Genomic DNA, 22039 nt, shown 5'->3' with positions numbered 1-22039 from the left:
CCATTATTTATCCTGCACTTGCACTTCTGGTTAGACCTAAACTGCATTTCGTTGCCTTGTACCTGTACCTGTGTAATGACAATAAAGCTAATAAATCTAATCTAATCTAATCAGTTTTCTTGCAATGTTGTCGTCAAACGATAAAACCCAATCAGAAGAAATTATCTCACACCAGACAAACTTATGAAGATACATTTATTTGAAACAATTTATAACCATTATCTGTACACTCAATACGCACACATTTCGATTAATTTAGTAATATTACTATTTCATTCCAAGCAGCCCATTAAAGACAATTTTATGGCATTATCAACTCAGGAGTTGCACTGCAGCAATGTCCTATCAACTTGGTCTAGAAAACACCATGGTCCCAGCTATGGCCACAGACGAAGCTGTTGCCCCCAAAAAAGTAAACCATCAAAACTAGGCTCCACAACATTGTGAGTAGACAATTTGGCATATTTCTGTTCAAACTGTGTCTATTTTTTCCTATTTAGTGATAGCAAAAGCTTAAACTCAAAATGTTGTACTCCCATTCTGTAAATATGAAAGCATAGTGTAAAAACTGTACTGGACTACTGGCATTGTGCACTCAAAGGTGGAGAATAAACTTCCTGGTAAGCAAACAGGTCATTTTCAACAGCAGTAATTACAAGCTTTTTTTTTATACAAAGGCATTGATTAAAAAAATACAGTATGCTGATGGAGATCGTTGCAGTTGGCACATCTTCTGATTGACATATTGCACATGCTAATGATTCATCTTCAGACGAGGCAGCAGGTTCTACAGTAAGAAAACTGAGTTCTATAAGACAATTCAGGCTCAAAAACTGTTTCATTTGAATTAATTAGCTCAAAAACTATACTTTTCAGCAAGTTTTAACTGTAAAAGACAGTAATCTAACAGCCTCTTTCTGCAGCTGGTTTATTTCTTCAAGTTCAAGCTGGTATTTTAAACCCATTTCCCCACATAATCAATCATTTGATCCAACAATATATCCTTGCTTTATTTTAGTGTTGTCTTCTTTTTAGTCTCTTATGTTTTTTAAATTGTCAGTTATACCTTTCATACCTTTAAGTTTTCAAAATCCAACAATTTATAAAGCAATGTGACTTGGTTCATCATTTCTGTACATGGCAAGGTATTCTATTTTTTGTTTTTTACTTTTTACTTGGTTGTATTGAATAGTTTCTATGCATCGTAATTTAATGCTTCAAAATTCACTTTCTGTGCAGCATTGCTGAATCAACTGAGGCATCTCATCCAACTACGCTTTCTTCCACTTGTTCTTAAAGCTGAGGCCTAAGGCAATGATTATGTTTCAATAACAAAGTGGCTAAAAGCAGTGAGAAATCAGCTAGCTTTGTTCAGGCATTTCTATGTTCAACATGTTGCAAACACCAGTATCACTGACATCAGCAGCAGCGTGCATCCACTGGCTAAAACAAGCAGGCAGAACGCAAGTGTCAGTAAGGGTTAGCAAACAATCCAGAAAAGTCTTTTTGTCTTTTTTTGTAGCTTAAAACCGACATACTTAAGAGTTTGATAGGTTTAGACATTTTTTCTACTGTTGACTAATTAGAGAGTGTTTAAAAAAATAACATTGGGAAGAAGGAGATTAGTAAAACTGGAATGATTAAGTATTATTTTAATACTTTATCTTGAAGTTATTTCCTAGTTGGACTGATTAAAGGATTTGTTTGTTGCGTTTTCTTTTCATTAACTGTCAATATATACCAAGCAGTGGGCAACTAGTATCCTGATTTAGCATAAAGCTAGATTAGTCAGGCCTAAGGGCTGAGGCGAATGGGAAGCCCAAGATCAGCCAAGATCAAAGTGGACTTTCTGAAAATCTCAGATTACAAAGATGTTTAAGTTTTTTGTTTCACAAAACCTATCAACTAATACCAGGTTTGCTTTGAAAAGCTATCTGGACAAAAACCTCCAATTACAAAAAAAAAAATACATAAGATGGTGCATCCTAAATAATTTTCCAGCATGAAACATGATCTTGGAACAGAACCTTGACAGATATAATCCACATGGTGTAAATCCCAGAAATAACCTTAACTTAAAGCACTCTCATAAATTTTTGAACCCCCTCTTGATTTATTTAGGAAAGTTTCTCTGATCAGAAATGTTTTAGTTGTCGTGAAAAAGGAATAAATTGATAGCACACCATCTTTGACCCCAATCTCATGTGTTTTTAACCATGCCTTTCTGTCTATACAACAGTCTAAAGTAAACCTTATGACAGTTAAAAGAGCTTTCTTGTTTTTATTCATTATATTCTTTAGTCTGAGCTTTTTCCACCCAGTAGAAGTCCACTTTGAAACAGGCTCTGATTGGAGCTCCAGTTTTAGCCTCAGAGACCAAATCGACTTTATCCATATAAAAGAAACTAGAGGATTTGTCAAAAACATGTTAAGAGTTAAAATGCTTATAGCCTTTTAACATATTACTTAAAAAATCCTGAAATCTCTCTATCACTGTTTAGACTTAATATATAAGAGAATTAACACAAGTGCATCTGAGCTGTGCACTGACAGATACGGCATTACTTTAAGGAGAAAAAGTTTTTGTGTTTTAATTGCCAAACATGTGGAGGCGAGAGTCCAGAAAGAATTGCAGATTAAAGTATCGCAGAATTTTTTTTCTGCTCCAGAACTGTTTTATCTTGAATATTAACTTTATTTCTCATTGTCTAAGTGTAAGGCAATACCTAGTTAATGCTTCTCTGCATGCATACATTGTACACATTCAACTCATGCATCAGCTCCAAAAACCCCAAAAACATTCAATTAGTATTGTTATTCCTTCTTTTTATCTAGACTGTGCAGCTCCCCTTCCCCTTCCTAACGTGATCCAACACCTGTGCAACAAAGCGCATTTTTAAAATCATCTGTATAAAAAAAAAAAAAAAGTTTTCTTCAATTTAGTATTAATCCCCGCCATCATCCCTTTCATTATTCCCTACAAAATCTGATTCTTGCAAATAAGATTAGTGTCTCAAACAGCCCACTGTATGGTTCTCTCTTTGTGGGCATAATGGCAACAGAGATAATTCATTAGAGTATTGATATGTGGATAGATATAAGCTTAATAATCCCTTATCAAAGTCTGGTAATTTTGACACCAGTGTCTCCAACAATGAGACGGGCCATGGCGGGATGAACCTGTGAAAGATCAGAAAAAGATATGACTTAGTACAGATTACACAGCGTAATGTAACCATTTAAAGTACCAAAACCAATTAAATAATAGTTAAATTAGAAATAATCAACTTGTGAACGCATTCATTTCATTAAATTGTATTCTAAATTTCCTCCTCCGCAGTTCTGCACCAGATCAGTGTGATCAATCATAGAAATCACTTCATATATATAACATGACAAAGTTATGTACTGTGACTAACAGGCACTGTGTAGTGATCTTTCTAACCTGCGCTTGGAGCGGACCATAGGGCACAAGTTCCCCATCCACAGTTAGTGTTCCCCGTGTAGACAGCGGCTGCAGCCTGAAGGCCTTGCAGGTTACGTGGCTCACGTATGGCGAGCTGACAGTGTGGTGGGTTCCTTTTTCCATGGCAAAGAACAGTCTGAGTAGGGTGGCTCTGGAGATGCCTGCCCGGACAAAAGTCAGGTGGATCAGGCCATCATCAAATCTGGCCTGAGGTGCAGCATGAAGATCAGCCCCAAGGTGGGACTGATAAAGGGCCAAGACTAGGACAAAATCCCCTTCAATGGTGACCCAGTCTCTGGTGGGGAGGGGTTGATCAAGAGGCGGCAACAAGTCGTCTCTCGGTATATCAAAAGGCAGCGTGAAAAACGGACGGTTCTTTAGAGAACCTGCTGGTTCGGTCATGTCAAAGTCAAAAGACGAGGACGGCGTACGGAACGAGGGAGAGCTCAGGGTCGAATTAGGGGTGTTTGGACGGGGGGCGAGGTAGGACGATGAGTGCGGGGACGCACAGGATGGAGACGATGGTGGTGTGGGAGAAAAAGAGGGGGGAGTCATTTTAGGGGGAAGGGAATTGGAGCTGGAGTGCTGGAGGAGAGAGTGGGGTCTTGGACGGGAGGCATTATGGTTTTGGTCCAGAGCTTTCTGCTTGTAGGAGAAGGGATTGTGACGGAAGGGAGAGGAGATGGTGAGCGATCGCTCACGAGCCACATCCAGAGGGTAAGACTGTTTCTGGAAGTAGGTTTCATTCAGATCCATGTCCTCCATGCCGTATGAGATGCCAGAATCTCTGCTGGCTTCTTGACTGAGAGGCTGGCTCAGCAGAGTCTCTGCTATCTGGCTTGAAGGAGCAGAGTTCTTTCTTACCATCTCTCTGGCTTTCTGAGGACCATCCTGGCAAGCAGTGACATCTCCAGGCTCTTCTTGTGCCTCTCTCCCCATGTCCAACCCATAACTATCCCCCAATTCCCTCGCACGCAACACTCCATCTGCCTCTAGGGAACCACCACTACCTTCCTCATCCCCCCCATCGTCAACCTCCAACATTTCACAAGAGTCTTGCTCCGATGTTTCCTCATCTTCCCTTTCATCCTTAATCCCTGCCAACCTTTCGTCTCTTCCCATACTGGCTTCATCCCTTTCGGTTGACTCTGAACTTGTTCCGGACTTCTCTGAACAGGTTCCAGACTTCTCCTCTTCTGCCTCCATCTCCATCTGCCCCTCCCTTTCTCTGTCTTCCGCTAAACTGCTAGCTCTCACCACACCTGCTCCTTTTCCTCTCCCCCTCTGTCTTCTCCTTGTCCTCTCTCTCTGTCTCTCCTCTTTTTCCCTCTCACCATCACCCCTGCGCAGAAGGCTCCTCTGCTCACTGATGCCCATATCGGAGCAGGTGCGATGGATAGGCATTTTACAGAAGCCCTCCAGTCCCTCTGTAATGCTGCGGGAGAGGGGTCGTCTAGGTGGAGGTGTCCCATTTGAAGATGTGGTAACAACAGAAGGAGGAAGGTAAGATAAACGGCCTTTGTACGATCGAAGAGAAGCTATGCGCACCAAGGTGCCCAAAGTGAAGCGGGCCGAGCCCAAGCCACGATACCTGGAAAAAAACATAAAAAACTTAACTTAATTTCTGATGTCTTCCATCCTAAAGAGCTTTCCCACATTTTTGTTGTCATGTTTGAACCACAAATTCATTTCACTTGAATATTATGTGACACAGGAACGCCAAGCAGCCTATATTTGTCACGAAAAATAATCATTAATCCCATAAAATTTGCAAAAGTTTACATAAAGTTTTTAATTACAATTTGGCAAAACGAAGAATTCAGGGGCATCACTGCTAAATAACTTCAGATTTACACAACACACACCTCTCACTTTCGATGTCGACATCAGAAACAAAACCCCAGGCCACAGAGAGGAAGGAGAACAGTCTCCTAGGAGCTGCAGCATGGCTGTTTTTGGATGGAAGAGGGCTTGTTGTGACAGACACCAGGTCCATGGGTCGCACTCCGCCTCGACAGAGCAAGAAGCAGCAGTTCAAGAGAAGCGGCTCTCGAAGGCACATGTCATACCTGAGGAAAGGGGGACAAAGATGAAAAGCAATCAACCTCTTTCGCAGGAATGGCTTTAATTAACAAGGGAAATACTAGGAGATATATGACCAGTTCAAACGGTTTATCCACCACTAAGATTTGAAAACATGTCCTTCAAACTTCCCTTCAAACACTCATTCCTGCTTTTTTGCTTGCAGTTAATATCCAGATCCTGACTTATTGCCACTGCTCTCCTCACCCTGCATAATGGTTGATTGAGCCAGCCAGTGCATTTCCAGAGCCACAGGGCAGAATCCCAACAGGAGTTTTTATTGCTTGTTCCCAGTCTGGACGCTCCATCAGTCCGTTAATAACCTACAGAACCAAAGAAAACATGAGGAAACCTCCGTAAACCAAAGGCTGCAAATAAATTGAATTGTGCTCCACCTTGCACCAAGAATACCTTACCTCATGCAGCAGGCCATCTCCGGAAACAATGATGATGCCGTCCCATTCTGAGAGCGGTATCTCTCTGATCAGCTCTCTTGCATGGTTCTGACGTTCTACAACAGATTATTGAAGGCAACACCTATTATAATCTAACCAACACCATTGTTCTTTACTAAGAATCCTTCCAGGGTCTTGCGTTACCTGTCTGTATGAGGTTGTAGCTGATGTTGGCCTCTCTAATCATTGGCAGGATGTGGGTCTGACACCATTGCATTGCTTGGCCTCTTCCGCTGAAGGGATTGACCAATAACAGTAGTCGCCTGGGTCGAGGTAGCAGACTTCTTGAAAACTCTGACAGATTGAGAGGAGACAATGTTGTCAGGTTAAATACCGAGGTGCAGAGTTTCCGAAACTACAGTAAAAGCCTTGTACTTTTTGTAAATATTTTATCATATCTACACAGATCACCACCAGAACAGAGGCCTATTTTACAAAAGCTGGATACAGAGATTCAAGTATGATGATGCCAGACTCCACAGGCACATCTACGTCAAACCAGGTGTAAGCAATCATGTTAAACCCTGCAGCTATTTTCCAACAGTCCTCAAGGTTGATCGCACATTGACTGATTTGGCAAACAAAGGGGGATCGACTAAATGTTCAAACAGCCTAGATTATTCAATCACATTCACTAACCCCTGCTCTCTATTGAAAACGTCATAACAGAAAAAGTAACCTGTCATTTTTCTCAACTTAACAGTGAAAGCTGATTGTAACCAGTGTTGACATTACCATTTATATTATACGTATATTATTATATTACTCTTTTGCCCCGGCATTTATACTCTCTGTGGTGCAGTACTTTAAGACTGGAATGCAGGATACTTAAAAATTATGGTTGCTAACTCGAAAACAAAATTACTTCTCAGCCAGACACTGTTTTCTATCTTATGGACATAAATCCTTTTATGCATTTTCTTCTGAGTGCAAATTTATTTAGTAAACCTTTGACACAAACCAGGATGTCTTTTGACACATAAGTTTGCTCTAAATATGAGACCAATCCTTTTTTTCAAGGGATGGTTGGCAACCCCATCTGGAATTGAATCCTGGGTACATCATGAATGGCAGCTAGAACAAAATATTGTCAACCTGCAGATATGATTTATCACTTTTTTTTTGTCAATATTTATAAAGAACTAATATGATTAGACCAAAGAGGGTCTCGCAGCAGGTCAAGAGGAAATATAAGAACAGACTCCAGTATCTAGATGAAATGTTGACTATAATTTACGGATAATGTGTCTTAATGAAAGTTGCCTGCACAAATATTTGATCTTCTTACTTATCTTAAGAGTTCAAAAAGACTTGTGTCTAAACAGCGGGTGGCCAACCATCTCTACGATTCTAAGATTTTCATCATATCTTTGTACATACAGGAACTAGAACATACCAGTAGCAGTAAATCTGAGCACAACACAGATCATCTGTGAAACTGTCAAGGCTCTATTATAAAGCCGAGGTGTCAGTTCAATGGAATGAACTGAATCATCAAAATTCAATCAGAGGCTCATCTATCACTGAAGCAAGCCGATCAAAGTTGGACTGGACCTCCTCAAAGCCCAATCATCATTCAGAGTCCAGATTAAAAGACTTTGAAATAAACACCTCAGTCTGCTGCACAACCAATCTCCAGCACAGCTGGCTGGCTATATCAGCTTTTGACTCAGATGAACAGGATTGAACCCTCTTCCACCCCCTCTCCCATCTTCGTCACCAAGCTTCATCTGGCTCCTCCTCTATGCTGCTCCCCATTCGAGTGATACGTCTGGAATCACAATGCAGTTATGAGGCATCCCCAGTCGATGAGCCATGTTGTACCTGGTTTGGCCTGAGGTTCCTTACATAAGGGGAGTTTTTTTTTCTCTCCACTCTCCCCTTATGCTTGCTCATCATGGAGGTTTGTGCAAACCTGCGGCTTATTCTAGCTGGCAGCCATCTTCCAAGTCTCAAACTCTCCAAGTGAACCTCCAGCATCAGCCCGACACAAATCACTGGGTTTCACCATGGAAGCCAAAGCAGATCCCCTCATCAAACTGCAGTTATATAGAATGAACCATTGTTCATCCCATCTCCGTTCCATCACCAGTTTTAGGCCTAGGGGGGATTAATCCCTGTTCTCATTCATTAGCTCATGCCAATAACCAAAGTTTCCTGCATAGATCTGAGCACCAAAGATATAAAATATTGTTCAGAAAAAATTAAAACCATGTCCAGTGGATTGTTTCACCAGTATAAAATATTGCATTAATAAAACTCTTCTAATTGCTGTGTTTCTTTGTGAGTTTTCTTTTTTTTTCCCGGTTGCAGTGATGCTGAATTTTGGGAGCCAGCAGTCTGCACATGTAGCAGATGTCATCCACAGGAAACTGATAACAGTCGTGCAGGTAAATATTCAGGGAAAAGCCTCAAAAATGTATATGCACAATGAAGCAGCTGCTTTCAAGCCCTGACTTTAAAGACAGCACCTTTGCTTCTTTATCAACTATTTTCTCTTTTCCCTTTGACACAGCAAAAGTTTATTGAGGCCTTTCTGCCAAATTAAGATTGTTTTCAAAAACAATCAAATCAAATCAATCAAACATCCACCTAGAAGATCCTAAGCTGAATCAAGGTATAGGGCACCGTAATAATTTAAAAAATAATTACAGTACTTGTCTTTACAAAAATAAATGTTTTGTAAAAGAAGGCCGATTACAAATAATAAACGCAAAGAAAACTGAATCACTGATTAAACTCCCTGGTTTGATAAATAGAGCATTTTTAAGGTTTGAAGGGAACAGGGCTTATTTACAATCAGGTTAGTGAGACGCTTCGGCCGAGAGTTCAATTCAGTAGAAGGCAGTAATGTCTAAATGTTTGATGCCATCTGCCAAAAATCCCGAAAAGAAGAAGAGCTTCTTGTTTTTTGACATCTGCTGACCGAGCAGATATGACCCTAGGTTTGAGTTAGCCTTGTTTTTAGCAGGCTAACTGCATAGAATAAATCACTGGGCGAACTTATCCATTACTGCTGTCTTGAAACTGGTCTTACATCCTTATCTTGCTTTCCTGAAATAGGCCTCTGGTAGCAGACAGCAACATAACAGCATCTCTCTGACTTAAAATGCAATGCCAATCTGTATTAAATATCAGAACATCGATTCGAATAGTAATATTAAATCGAAGAACAAAGAGGGAAAGGAGCAGCATATTTCAATGATCCCAAACATGAAAAGATAAGCAGTGAAACTTTGTTGAGATGGGGTGAATTTACTTCTAAAGTAAAAGGAAGTTAACAGGATACAAAGAGAAAAAAAAATCCTTTAAAAACAGCGAGCTATAAACCCTTATCTGTTTGATAACCAAGTCTTATTAGTAAGGCAAAGGGAGAGAGTGGCATGCTAAGGAACCCTTACCCTTAACCAAATATTATATAACATTATAGCATATAATAGATGATATACTAGATTGTTCCTATAATCTGCAAATATATGCTCTAGACTGCGAGTGCAAAACAAAGTTTTTAATGGTTCCCTCAGACCTAAAATGAGTCGGCTAAAAATACAGGAAGGTCCTCGGCCGCTGTGACATTCAGCTATAATTAGCAAGAATCCTGAAAGGAGGCGTCAATCAAAGAAAAGAAAGCAGCATAATGTGAAGTTTAAAGTTAATTCCTGGAGCGAAACAAAGGTCATAAGGTACATAACCTTCAAAGACAAAGAACTAGGATTTATTAAATGGTCCTCTTTAAACAAAGCATTTAAAAATAATCAAAGATCTTAATGGACACAGAGAATATCGCTGCCATTTGGGGGTAGACTTAAAAATCAATGGTCGACCTTTAATACCCACTAACTTTATATACATTTACCATTGAATATTTTAGGTTTGAATCTACAATTATCACTGTATATTTTAATTATACTTATTTATAAAAAATTAAGCCAGTGTATAGTCTTTTAGCCTTAAAAAAATCTAATTGCTATTGAACATTTTAAATTTAATATATCAAATATCCCAAATTCATTTTAGCACTCATCATAATTTAGTATCAACTCAACAATCTCCAAAAAAACTTTGTAAGAAAATAAAAAATTCAGATCAATCAATAACATTCAAGTTAGATTTCAAAAATAGATTTGTACAGTCTCCTTTTAATGAAACATTGATGTTTAAAATACAGGGGCCTTAAACAGTACTGTCTATAAAATATCTACTATTATGGTTCGAATGATCTGAGGCTCAAGTTTGGATTAAAAAAAAAGGCTAGAAGTGAAAAAGACACTGACCTGTGTAAGCAGTGACGGGCACTTCTCTGAGCAAACACTGAACAGCAGCCGACCACCTCTCAGCTTCAGGCCTGCTTTCTGCCAGGTATGCCTTCACCTGCCTGCGTCTGGACACTCCCTTCCTTCGTTTGCCTGGAGGGTACCAGTAGAGCACGAGCAGCGGCGGTGCAGGAGAACGAGGACAGCTGCAACCGACCAGTTCAGACAGAGGGAGCAGGAGACGGGATTCCTTTGTGGGCCGTGGCGAGAGGCGCTGGATGTGGATGTGGGTGTGGGTGAGGGTCAAAGCGTAGTTAGACGATGAAGCTGGAGAGGTGGTGGGGGAGAGGCTTCCTGAGCCTCCTGGGCTGTCGGGGCAGCTGCCGCTGCTATTGTTGTTGTTACTGCCAGATCCCCAGCTGGCAAACTGACCATGAAGGAGGGCTTCTTCTGGAGAAGGGGAGCAGGGTTCTGGGGAACGCATCTTGGCTTTTACAGTGGAAGATGTCTGCCAGTCTGAGCAAGCAAACAGTACAAGCCTCTGCAATCAGGAGCTTAGTGAGCGACCGGGTCTTCAGGATTTGCAAAGAAAAATTAAAAAATATCTGAAAAGAACTTCATCCCTGAAATCACTTAAATTCATTCTTCATGTAAATTGGCAAAAAACAATAAAAACCTTCTGTTTTAGTGAGTCCTTTCCTGATTGGGTCTTCATTTGAACAGTTAACTTCTTTAAGTATAAAGAGACATTTGTTTCCAGAAATAATCCAGTGAAGATGGAAAAAACAAAACAAAATCACAGTTTGATATGAACAGGTGTCAGCTTCTACACTTTCCTGCAAAAATCTGTGGCTTAGACACAGAGATCATTAAAACGTAATTGCATAAGTTTAAAAAGGTTTACATTTCGTTTTAAAGCTGCCATTTCTTATAGAAAATCAAGGCAGCAGAGCAGTTAACCAGTATGCTTTAAATAATCACACAAAAGGAACAAAACTAAACCTCTTAAAAGGAGGAAATCATACATCAATAAAGCCTGAATAAGACAAAATCCAAAACACACCTTCTCTACGAAAGGAGGCCAGGATCATCAAAGTAATGTGCAGCGATTCTTTAAAGTATGTTGCATTACAAGTGCAGCCTGCAGTGTGATGAATGTCCAAAGGAGACGATAAGTGAAGCTTTCAAGACCTTTGAAACTTCTATTGCTATCTGAAACCTCTGGGAGACGCACGACACGGACCGGAGGAGTGACAAAAATTAAGTTTTTCAGGACAGTAGTGTTATAAATTAACAATTCTGTAGTAGAAAAAAAAAACACTTCTCCAAATGACACTCGACAAAAAATACAGAGAAAAAGCAAAGCAAACAAAGACACGGAACAAAGCAAACACACAAGGATAGAGTTCCAGGTGAGTCCTTAGTTTATGTCATCTTAGAGTCCTTTAGTGAAGCCTGAGGAGTCACGTTCCCTCCCAAACATCTCTGTTCCTGTAAGAACAGAAAGCAAAGTTAAAAGTCAGGAGTTACCAAAGTGATCCTGGTATATTCTTTTTAAAATAATGTTTAAAAAAAATTCTTATTCACCAAGCTAACAGTATAGTTTATTTCCATAGGACAATATCTCAGTTCTATCAATCAGAGTCTTGCAAGGCGGTACTCTGATAAGCAGAAGAGATTATAGTCAGAGCATGAAGCAACGCCACATCGCTCACGCCCCTTGACCTTAGGTGCGTCTGGGCTGCAACTGACTCACAGTCACACATCCTTAACCAGCCTTGCTGAAACACATTACTTTGCATGAAAAACTGCAAATGCCTGCAGCTTGTAAGCGTTTACATACTCTTTTGTTCCTTTGCGCTCAGGGGGTTAGAGAAAAGTGTCCTCTATCACAGTCTGAATCCTGAATCCTTCACTGCAGTGCTAAGATTTGCTTTATGAAGCAACATGTATCTGATTTTTGCAGCCACAAAAATATGCCAATTGTTGAGACACCAAGAGGTATTGGGCAAAAATGACAATGCAATATCATTGTGGAAAAATTTCCATGACATCAGCAGTTGGCAGACTATCATTTCCGATCATGAACACAATACCCTCAGCACTTTCTTTCAATTGGCACAGTTCAAAGGCATGACACTAAATATTTTAACCCAACATATACTGTCTACCTTTACTGCACACATGGATTTAACGATAGCAAGTGCAAATGTTATATTGTGAAACCACAGCACTGATACGGAAATGGTCATTATAGTTATCTTATGTTGATAAACACTTTGCCCCCTGATATGGAAGACCAAGACTGCCATGATTCACTATACAGTTAGATTGGTAAATAAATATTCATATTGGTTAAACAATGAATAAAAACTAATGCATCTTCATTGTATATATTATTTTACATAAAACATACTTATTTGAACTATTTTTTAGTGAGGCGCTGCTAAAATGATTAGTTTATGTTGGCGTGACCTACGGCACTACAGAGGTCATTGGTTCTGAACCTCAGCTGCTGACAGATTATATTTTACATTTCTTCAGGAACCATAGTGACAATGTCAATCACTTCCTGATAGACTGATGGCACAAAAATGGTTTAGACATTGAATAACTATTCATGATTTAAACACACTGAATTCAAACTGAAACAAATGGCATAAGCAACCGTTTCTTTATTTATTAAACTGTAAAATAGTATCAAAGCATCCAATTCAAGCGTGTCAGCAAAAAAGTTAAAAGAAAGTATATTGGTTCACAGACGATTATAGAAAGAAGTACACAAAATCCCAAAATTTAAATTAAGACTACCCAGCAAGTAAAAGCATTTGCAGACTTATTATGTTTTTCTGCCATTTTTGTTGCTTCATACAAACAACTTTTGCATCTGTATCAAACTATTTTATATAACAGCAAATAGTGGTGTTAAATAGTGCTCACCAGGGTCCTGATCATAATACTTTCATTAAGAATATAACTCCTGGAGTATTTCTGTTAGGACTTTATTACTAGGAACTGATAAATGGGTCTGGAAACAAGCAAAGGTATTCTGAGTTATTTGAATCATCTAAACAAAATTATTTCCTTGTTAATCCAATGAAAAGAAACAACAGCTGTGGTGGAATATGTCCATCGTTTCAGCATTATCAGACTATTTTATACTGTAGAAATACACTATAGGGGATATTGTAACATATGCATGCATTGCTCTGGAAAATTCCTTATTCATCATTAGCATTGGTTCTAACCTATAAAATCCGAAATCAACTTCCAGCTTCCTACCGCAGTCACATGACGTTGGGTAAGTTTTGATTTGCGATGGCATCATTTCGAAAATGGAGGTCTGCCTGGTCAGCAGCTGTGACAATACCAGCTGGTTTATAAATAAGCTAAGTTCATTATCGGTCACTAAAAGTTAAGTGTTACATTAACTTTTATACTTCAACAGAATATGCTAGATTAATTGATTATTTTGTATATATTTTTTGTTTAACCTCTTAACATCCACCTCATTTTGGGAAATTCTCGTCTATTTTGCTTACCCTAATGGAAAAGCAAATAACTTAGGAACTGTAAGCCCAAATTACATGTGCAATACATTATTTAAAAGCTAACACCCTCTAGTTTCTGAATATATAAATTAAAATTAGGCGAGTAGCACACAGACCAAGCTGCATCAGTTCAAACATGAGTCAAAGTTGTTTTTTATTCTCGGAAATGATAGGTCATTTTTGAACAGCAGTAATAAAGACATGTTTGAGAAAAAGCAGGTCTCATTGTATTACATTTGTTCTACATTATCATTTACAAAATCTTGTATTTTAATGTCACATCAGAAAATTAAGAGTAAGAAAATCCTTTAAAATGGTCCTGAAATATTTTAAATGTTGTTTTTATAACTCATATGAAAAATGGACTATGCACTATAAAAATAAGTCAAACTAATTGCAAATAGGACAAACAATATGAATACAGGAAGTGGCGGCCTAGTGGTTAGGGCATTGCGCTTTTATCCCAGAGGTTCTGAGTTAAAGCCCTATTACCACGGACTGACACTCTGGGTCCCTGAGCAAGACCCTTTAACCCACACCGCTCTCCAGGCACCGCAGAATCGCAGCCCACCGCTCACCAAAAGGATCAGTTAAATGCATAGATGGGTTTGTACTTGTGACAATGTAATGACAATAAAGTTTAATTCTAAAATTCTAATTCTAAAAAGCATCCAAGATATAAACACACTGGTAATGTGTTGCATCTGAAAGATAATGGAAATTCATCATGGATTTTCTTTTATATATTAATCAAAGATCATATTTCCTGAAATATCAGCAGCTATTTGAGCTTTTCTCTGAAATATATTCAGTTTTAATATTAAAAATGTTCTTCAACCAAAATTATATTGATTAATGCCACCAGAATAATGAGCCTTAAGAGTTTTATCAAATCTTACCAATCTAACAAAAGCTACAATACAGATTTCTGACACTAGGTGGACTTTTCCTGAAGAAATGTGATCCATGCAGTTCCATTAGTTTGTTCACACTTCCTTGTAGGTTGTTGTACAAAGAAATGTTTTTTGATGGGTTAGCTGAAGTTGTTCAGGGACAACTTTAAATATAGTCAATGCTAGGATTTTTTCAGGCAAAAATGAGCTACGTTCAAAACTAACAATTAAACAATCTTAATTTGATGATTTTCAGGCTTTGAAAACTTCTTTTATCATATTAAATAAGCTGAAAGAAACACTTCAGCATGGATTTTCCTAAAATTTCTACTATTATAAAAGACATAAGGTTGCCTTGGGAAAGAAATAAATACAAATTATATTTCTGTTAATTTTTTATTGTTTTTATAATAGTGTGTTCTCATGTGATTTGCAAATAAGTGTACAGCTGTTAAAGTGAAGCAAAATTATGTTTTAACAGGTAAAAATAAAAAAGTGAAGTGCATTTGTGTTTAGGCGTGGTAAATCAATATGTTGTGGGGCCATTTTTCTGTTTTTTTGTTAGGATTTGATTTGAATTTTTACAAGGGATCGAATTTCTCTCTGATTGTTTCCATTTATAGTAAATATTAAGTAAGCAGAGTAAAGGGGACTGAATATAATTCCAAACAGATAATCACATAAAATGTAGATTAAATAAATATTTATTTGCATTGATGCGTATGTTTTAGTCATAATAATATATTTTCAAGGCAATTAACATTTAAAAGTGTAATTCTAGTAAGTAACTGAGCTTTGAACTGTAAAAAATGACAGAGCCTTTATTTGAACCTGTTTTAAGCACTCAGACTGAGATCAACCTGGTCACATCTGTTTTCCGAGCTCTGGAAAAGTCTGGAAACATTGTGCAAGCAGAAAGGCAGACAAAACCAACAGTTGGCCGATGTCCTGATCTGATTAAAGCCGCAGAAATGCACCTCACTGATGCCCATTGTTGCATCTTACGTCCTTGAAGTGCAGGGCGGGGACAGGAATAATAACACCAGCAGGCTCAATCTGTCCCCCTAAACAAAGACACTACTGTAAGGAAAAGCGGACAAATCCACCGTTTGGTTCATTTCATAACGACGGGAGGAAAAAACGTGTTTTACAAACTTTAAAGAGGTATTTTAAACCCTTAAAGGGGACTTTAGGTATCCGTAGCTTTACATGGAAACTTTGATCGATGCTGACCACCTAACCTAGCTAGCCTAATTGTTAGGCAGGTAACTTCACCTTTAAATTTTCAACTGATAAAAAACTATTCGATAGCGTATAAATAGCTGAAAGCCTGTCCATATTATAGATTTAATGATAAACGCTCACAGATGCGTCCCCAGTTTAAGGTTAGCTAGTCTGAACTGTCAGCTCTGTCAGTTAGCAGAAGCCAGCGGTTAGTCGCTTCAGATCAAGTTCAACCAGATTTGCCACATTTGCATTATCTGATGTAAAAAGAGCCGATAAGTTAGTGATTTACCGATAAGTCCTACTTTACAGTAACAAGTCAAACTGTTGGTTAAGATGTACACAAACTAGCCTGTTAGCTAGCGAGCGCTGTGATTTATTAACCAGACAATAAAAAAAGATTTTGCTTTTCACGTTTTTTAACCCACATGGATTTATATAGGCTAACTGAAAGCACAAAGCATTTCCAAGACAAAGTTCAAATTACCTCATCCTGTCCTCGTCTTCGGGACTGTAAAAGTGCCTTGGAGCAGGAAGTGTGTGGAGCCGTGGCAGCTGCTGCTCTGAGCGGCGGAGAGGAAACCCAATGACGGCAAGGAAAACATTGGAACACCCACCGACATTCTCCAATCATCAGCACCACGCCACTTCCGGCTCCAGTCATTTGTTATCGGACCAACCGATGAAGGCTCATCCAAAGACAATCACGGTACAATGAGAAGCCCACAGCCTGGAGTATTTTTGGAAGTTTATTCATGTCCTAAAAATCCACCCATTCTTGAACTTTCCCAGTAAAGCACAGACACTTGTTTTTTTTTGGACAGCCAATCATTTTATTAATCAGATTGCATGAAAAACAAAAACAGACTAGTTCTTGTAACCACGGCTGCTTCTGCGACCACGTGCTCTCTCGAACTTCCTGCCCTTGGAGCGGACATAGGGCCTAAAGAAGAAATGATAAAAAATTTAAATTAATTAAAACACATTTAGGGGAGATCAAAAGTTCAAATCATCGTTTGTAGGAAAGAGTGAAAAGGGACTCTTCAGGCATCTGTCAATACATCCCCTCCACAGAGTAAAGAAAACACAAAGTTATTAGTTTTATTACCTTTTTTAATGTTATGATTTATTTGCTTCAGATTTAATAACTGGTTACCACCACAGTGGGTTTGGTTCCAATTTGGCTTAATGATAAATTAGGAGCAGAATAAAAATAAACAATGGCGCACCAGTAATTTTTCTGTGCTTAATATTTTAAAAGTCTTAAAATTAGAATCAATTTCAATTAGCAAAATTTCTGATTAAAAGGCATATGAGATACTTTCTGCTGGTAGATATATCTATAGAGAGAGACATATTGAACCAGACTACAAGCAGGAAAAAGAAGAGTCCCTTTAAAGATGGAAAATCGTGGTAAAAAACGACCAATTGGAAAAAAAAAATTAGCAAAAAAAAAACCTAATGGGCATTTGATTAAAAAAATATCAGCAGATACTTCTATAAGGTAACCTGTTGCCTATTGTTATGCGATCATAGAATGGTCCAATAATTTAAGCAAGTCAAAATACAGTGTAGGCTTTTGCACCGTAAAAAATTCAATTTTTTTTCTTTAGAAAAAGTGTAAATCTAAGATGTACTGACGACTGTTTTAGTCTTAAATACTGCAAAAACACAGATGACCTGTAGTTTAATAGTTGATCAAGTCGATAATTGGTGCACGTCAAACTCAAGGCCCTGCGGGCGGAATTTGGCCTCCAGCAATTTATTCAACCCTTAATAGCAGTAATAGTGCTTTATAAAATAGAGGCATGCATTCTTATAAAGTGCATGCAGTGGCTTAACTTTAATCTAAATGGGACCAAATCTAATACCAGATTAGTATACTCTTCCTAAATGAATAATGAAATCAAATTTTCATAATTACAGCTTCAAACAGCCCTTTTAAATACTTGATTATGCCCAAGTGACTAGAAATAATGAGTTTGACATCCCTGATTTACTGGATAAAAACTGTTCAATATATTTAAAAATTTTTATGTTAGTTTTACTGGGTTCCTCTGTTTAACCATCAAATTATTGATACCAACAGTGTGATTATTGATTTTGGTTGATGTGTGCATACATACTTGGTGTGGCTGTGAGGGGTTCCAGGAGCTTTTCCAAAGTGCCTGTACACCTCTCTGGCTTTGCGGGGTCCTAGTGAAGAAATCAAGATGTTAGCAACAGGCACAAAAGGACATTAAAATTCTCAAACAACTTCAGCAGTTTTACATCTCAAAATTTTTTTCACTACAATTATAGTGAAATGTAAAAAAAAAAAAAAAGAAGCAACTTTTGTTCCCTTTGACCTGAAGAGTAAAGGAATGATCATAATATGTAATTTTATGTTTATAATTACTCCTCATCAAGCTGCTTTAATGTTTTAAAAGATAATCTTACAATAGATTAACGAAATAAGGATGCACAGGTCAGTAAAATTCTAAACTAGATGAAAACAAGATGTGTCTTTACAAGATTGAGCGATGTGTGATTTTCTTTCGAGAATCTATTCTTTGCAGAATGTTACATTTTGTTTTGCATATTCAGAAACTCCTGGATACAAAGTAGTACTGGCAATCCTTTAACTAGAAACAGGGCTTATCTGCAGGTTACACAAATCATGTTACAGCACAATGCTTTTCTGGGTGTGGTGTTAGGATATTTCACTGCTTTTGTGGACAAACAAAAATATCAATAACCTACACAGATTCCTTAAAGCAGTTACTAAACTAAACATTTGTTTCTTGTCAATATTCTTAAACTGTTATTTTATGTTTTGTTTTTATTAGGCATAAACCTAAAAAAAAGGAATAAAAAGTGAAAGAAAAAATCCCAACAAGGTAAATTTAATTACTTTTTTTTCTAGACTTTGAGACCAAAACCAACAGAAAATGTGGGGAAAAAAGCAGCCATTTTTGAGTACTTAACAGTAATATGCTGAGGATAACTTATATCCAGCAACCAAATGTCAACACCAAAGTATAAATCTTGGATAGGAACAGAACAGTCAATGTTATCGCCTTCTGATTGTTTTCCAACTCATTAAGTGTGGATATAACTGAGCTAATTTCTATAAATCTGCACAATGCTGCCATTTTGGAACATTTACCTATAATAAATAAGAGAATATCAGTTACCTGACAGCAGCACTGTGCCATGTCCTTTGGGAGAACTCAAAGCCAGCTGATCAAATGTCATCACCTGCCCTCCTGCCTTCAGGATCCTGCGGCGGGCACCGTCAGTCACTCTGAGAGCACAGATCTGAGGAGCAAAATATACAAATTTAGAGCTACAAAGTAAATAAAGGGGTAAAAAAAAAAAAAAAGCTAAAAAAAAAAAGACTTGCCTTGAGCTTGGGGATCTCCTGAATCCTGATATCATCAGTGACAGTTCCCACAACAACTGCGACCTTGTTCTCACGGCCAGCAAGCTTCATCTTACGGATCTGGTTGGGAGACAAAAGAGGGCCAGGTTTAATTCATGATGAAAAACGATTTACAAGAACATGCAAGGCCAAGGGTGAACGGGGGTCTGGGTTGTAACATGTAAATCTATGAGTTTCATTGTGTGGCTTAAAACGATTTGCAATCCATCACGTTTGCCAATTTTTCTTCTCCACATTAAACACTAGGCTGTTAGTCATCTCCTTTAATTATAATTTATCCGGTCCAAGTAAGAAAAAAATTAAACACCAAGGACATACAAAAACATTCTGGAAAGCCAGATTAAATGACTTAAACAGCTGCACTCTTCCATCCGAATGTTTCCCCCCCTTCTTAAAGTTGTAAAGAAATGGCTGTTCCAACCCTTGCATTTCTGAATTCTCCAGAGCGGTTTCCAACTTTACAAGAGTGAATAAAGTGAATGTGAAGGTTAGCAAGCAAGTTTGATTGTGGCCGGTTTATCGGAAGCATCTTGCTCTCCCAATGGGAACCAACTAGTTTTTCCCCAATTAGGATCAAGTAGCACTTGGCAACTACACTGAAAGGAATGCTATGGACAGAGGAAACATGCAAGAGGAGGAGAGTTTGGTGTCGGAGGTCGTGGAGGAGTCTCCTCGTCATATATTTTTTATTTAGAGGAAGAAAGTGGGGACAAAGTTGTTTTGAAAGAGGACGCCAGACGCTTGGTTTGGTGTAGAAGGCTTACAACCGTACATGTTTGAGCCCTTGCATCGCAACGTTGCCAGTGCTATTAGCTCGAAAACAGACCTCCATTCCCATGAACACCGGGATGTAACTCGATGGTAAAATAAATGATTCTTATTTCTTATTTCAACCTTTGCGTATATTAGCTGCGACATATGAATCAAGGTGCTATGACAGACAAAAATTAGATTGACTGATGACCGTTGATATATCATTGGCCAAATTTAAGTGTACAAGCTGACGTATAACTAACTGGCCTGCATAAGATAACTAGAAAAAAAAAAAGATTTTAAGACAGGATTTCTTTTTTTTTTTTTATATATACATTTTGTAAGTTTTGGGACAATATCATCTGATAATGAGTACATTTATATACATGTTTAAGCCAGAATGATCTGACATTTATATATGACTTCCCTACGACTTTAAAGGTTTCACTCTTCTACCTTTCAATCAATTCAGCTACACGTAGAAGATGCAAATATAATGCAATACTTCATATACATCAAAACAGAACTTTTATAAACTTCTGACATTTTTTGCTATTAAAGTCTCTTAAAAAAAAAAAAAAAAACCTGGCCTGCTTTTTAACTTGCTATTAGAAGGTGTCAATTTAAAACTATGCTTCAACATCACAACGAAAATCTAAAAGGACAACCTTCTTTAAAAAGAATAAGTCAAAATGGGGCAGATGAGTAATTATAATATCCCTATTATAACACATTTTAAAAATTGTAAGCCACAGCATGTTCGACGTGCTCAAGTTCAGCAGATCTCTCAAAACAATTAAGGCCCCCCTTTACAACCCAATATGCGCCATGTAATACACATGGCAAAACTGATACTTCTGAACATACAAGCATCCATCTACATATGATGCTGCCAAGGTGGAGCAGAAACTTTCTGAACTATGTGAGACTAACCAGGCGGGAGATGGAGATGGGAGGCCTGTTGGACCTGCTCATGAACAGCCTCTTCAGGACCACCCTGTTGAAGGGAGCATTTGTGCGGCGGGCAAGAAACCTGTACAACTTAAAAACAATAAGACAAATTAGAAAATATTCACAAGACACAAACTCAAAGCACAAATAAATATCAGTGAAGCTATTTAATGGGATAAAACAGCGTGCATTTACCTTGACCAAGAGCCTCAGATAGATATCTTCGCTCTTTGGCTCTTTCCTGTGCACCTTACGGTCCTTGTTGTGCCTGATGTCGACTCCCTTAAAAAATAAAAGACAAAATGAGGTGAATTTTCACTTCAATGAAAAATAACAGTTAGGTTAATTAGTTTAGTACAAAACTTCCATAACACCACACTAAACCACAGTAAGCTAATCACATTTGGAATGATGTTTGATCAAGTACGGATTTCACTTAGTTAGCCGAAGCTAGTCTACACGTTGACAACAGCGCCTAGCTTTGATCCAAACCCACTGCTGTAAAAGGGATACGACATTTCACTTATCTCAATTGAACTTTGAAACGATTGTAAGCCGTACAAATAAGTAAGCTAGTGTTTAAAACAGTATCACGCTCACATAAGAGCTTTCAGTGTTGGCTTTCAGTCGGCAACATGACTTAAAGCGGCACCAAAGGTATAATATGGACGGGATTCACAAATGGCTGAAAAGAACGGCAGTTTTTCAACACAAAATAACTTCGGGTCATGTTTGAATACAAATCAGCAAAATTATTTGGTTTGACAAAGAGGATGGAAGTGGATAAAACAGCTATCATATATTACAATATCTGTTAGCTGTACCTACCATCTTGGATTCAGAGCGAAAAGGGAAAAGGAAGGGACAACGTCTCGCGATAACAGAGTGCTCTGAAATCTCGGCCTTCTGATTGGCTACGAAGCGTGCGCTTTCCGGTTCAAAATGACGGGCTGGAGCCCCCAGTGGTTGGTAGTACAATTTGCTGTA

The 22039-nt window shown here is 38.2% G+C and overlaps 2 protein-coding genes across 3 annotated transcripts in view; both read right to left on the bottom strand.

The window, feature by feature from the left end:
• Positions 1–193: 193 nt before the first annotated feature.
• sphk2 (sphingosine kinase 2) lies at positions 194–16503 on the bottom strand. 2 transcript variants are annotated; one of them, XM_015381188.1, is made up of 8 exons: positions 16412–16503; positions 10278–11747; positions 6148–6297; positions 5965–6059; positions 5756–5871; positions 5332–5535; positions 3446–5057; positions 194–3180 (listed from the first exon to the last, which is right to left on the bottom strand). In XM_015381188.1, the coding sequence occupies exons 2-8, from the start codon at positions 10738–10740 to the stop codon at positions 3118–3120; spliced, it is 2703 nt and encodes a 900-aa protein (XP_015236674.1). In that variant the 5' UTR covers positions 10741–11747; positions 16412–16503; the 3' UTR covers positions 194–3117. The 2 variants fall into 2 exon arrangements, with proteins under 2 accessions (XP_015236674.1, XP_015236675.1); XM_015381189.1 differs by lacking the exon at positions 16412–16503 and adding an exon at positions 15678–15696.
• Positions 16504–16733: 230 nt separating this feature from the next.
• The window catches only part of rpl18 (ribosomal protein L18), a 12909-nt gene continuing 7603 nt past the window's right edge, over positions 16734–22039 (bottom strand). The window contains exons 2-8 of the mRNA XM_015381194.1: positions 21881–22034; positions 21248–21334; positions 21035–21142; positions 19310–19408; positions 19101–19224; positions 18051–18120; positions 16734–16867 (exon numbers count right to left, since the gene is read on the bottom strand). Of these exons, the coding sequence (XP_015236680.1) occupies positions 16792–16867; positions 18051–18120; positions 19101–19224; positions 19310–19408; positions 21035–21142; positions 21248–21334; positions 21881–21883 (567 nt within the window). The 5' untranslated portion in view covers positions 21884–22034 and the 3' untranslated portion in view covers positions 16734–16791. The remainder of the gene's footprint in view (positions 16868–18050; positions 18121–19100; positions 19225–19309; positions 19409–21034; positions 21143–21247; positions 21335–21880; positions 22035–22039) is intronic.

Source organism: Cyprinodon variegatus, unplaced genomic scaffold, assembly GCF_000732505.1.
Source record: "Cyprinodon variegatus isolate N-32 unplaced genomic scaffold, C_variegatus-1.0 Scaffold229, whole genome shotgun sequence".
Taxonomy (NCBI): domain Eukaryota; kingdom Metazoa; phylum Chordata; class Actinopteri; order Cyprinodontiformes; family Cyprinodontidae; genus Cyprinodon; species Cyprinodon variegatus.
The sequence above is the reverse complement of the archived record's forward strand: the minus strand, read 5'-3'. Positions and strand labels throughout refer to the sequence as shown.

Excerpts from the sequence above, each read along its gene's own strand:
- sphk2 (XM_015381188.1), bottom strand. The coding sequence starts at position 10,740 with ATGCGTTCCCCAGAACCCTGCTCCCCTTCTCCAGAAGAAGCCCTCCTT. Across the intron at positions 6,298-10,277 it reads GCCCGTCACTGCTTACACAG|AGTTTTCAAGAAGTCTGCTA; the intron begins GTCAGTGTCTTT and ends TCAATCTGTCAG. Across the intron at positions 5,536-5,755 it reads TCAATCAACCATTATGCAGG|GTATGACATGTGCCTTCGAG; the intron begins GTGAGGAGAGCA and ends CCCTTTCCTCAG.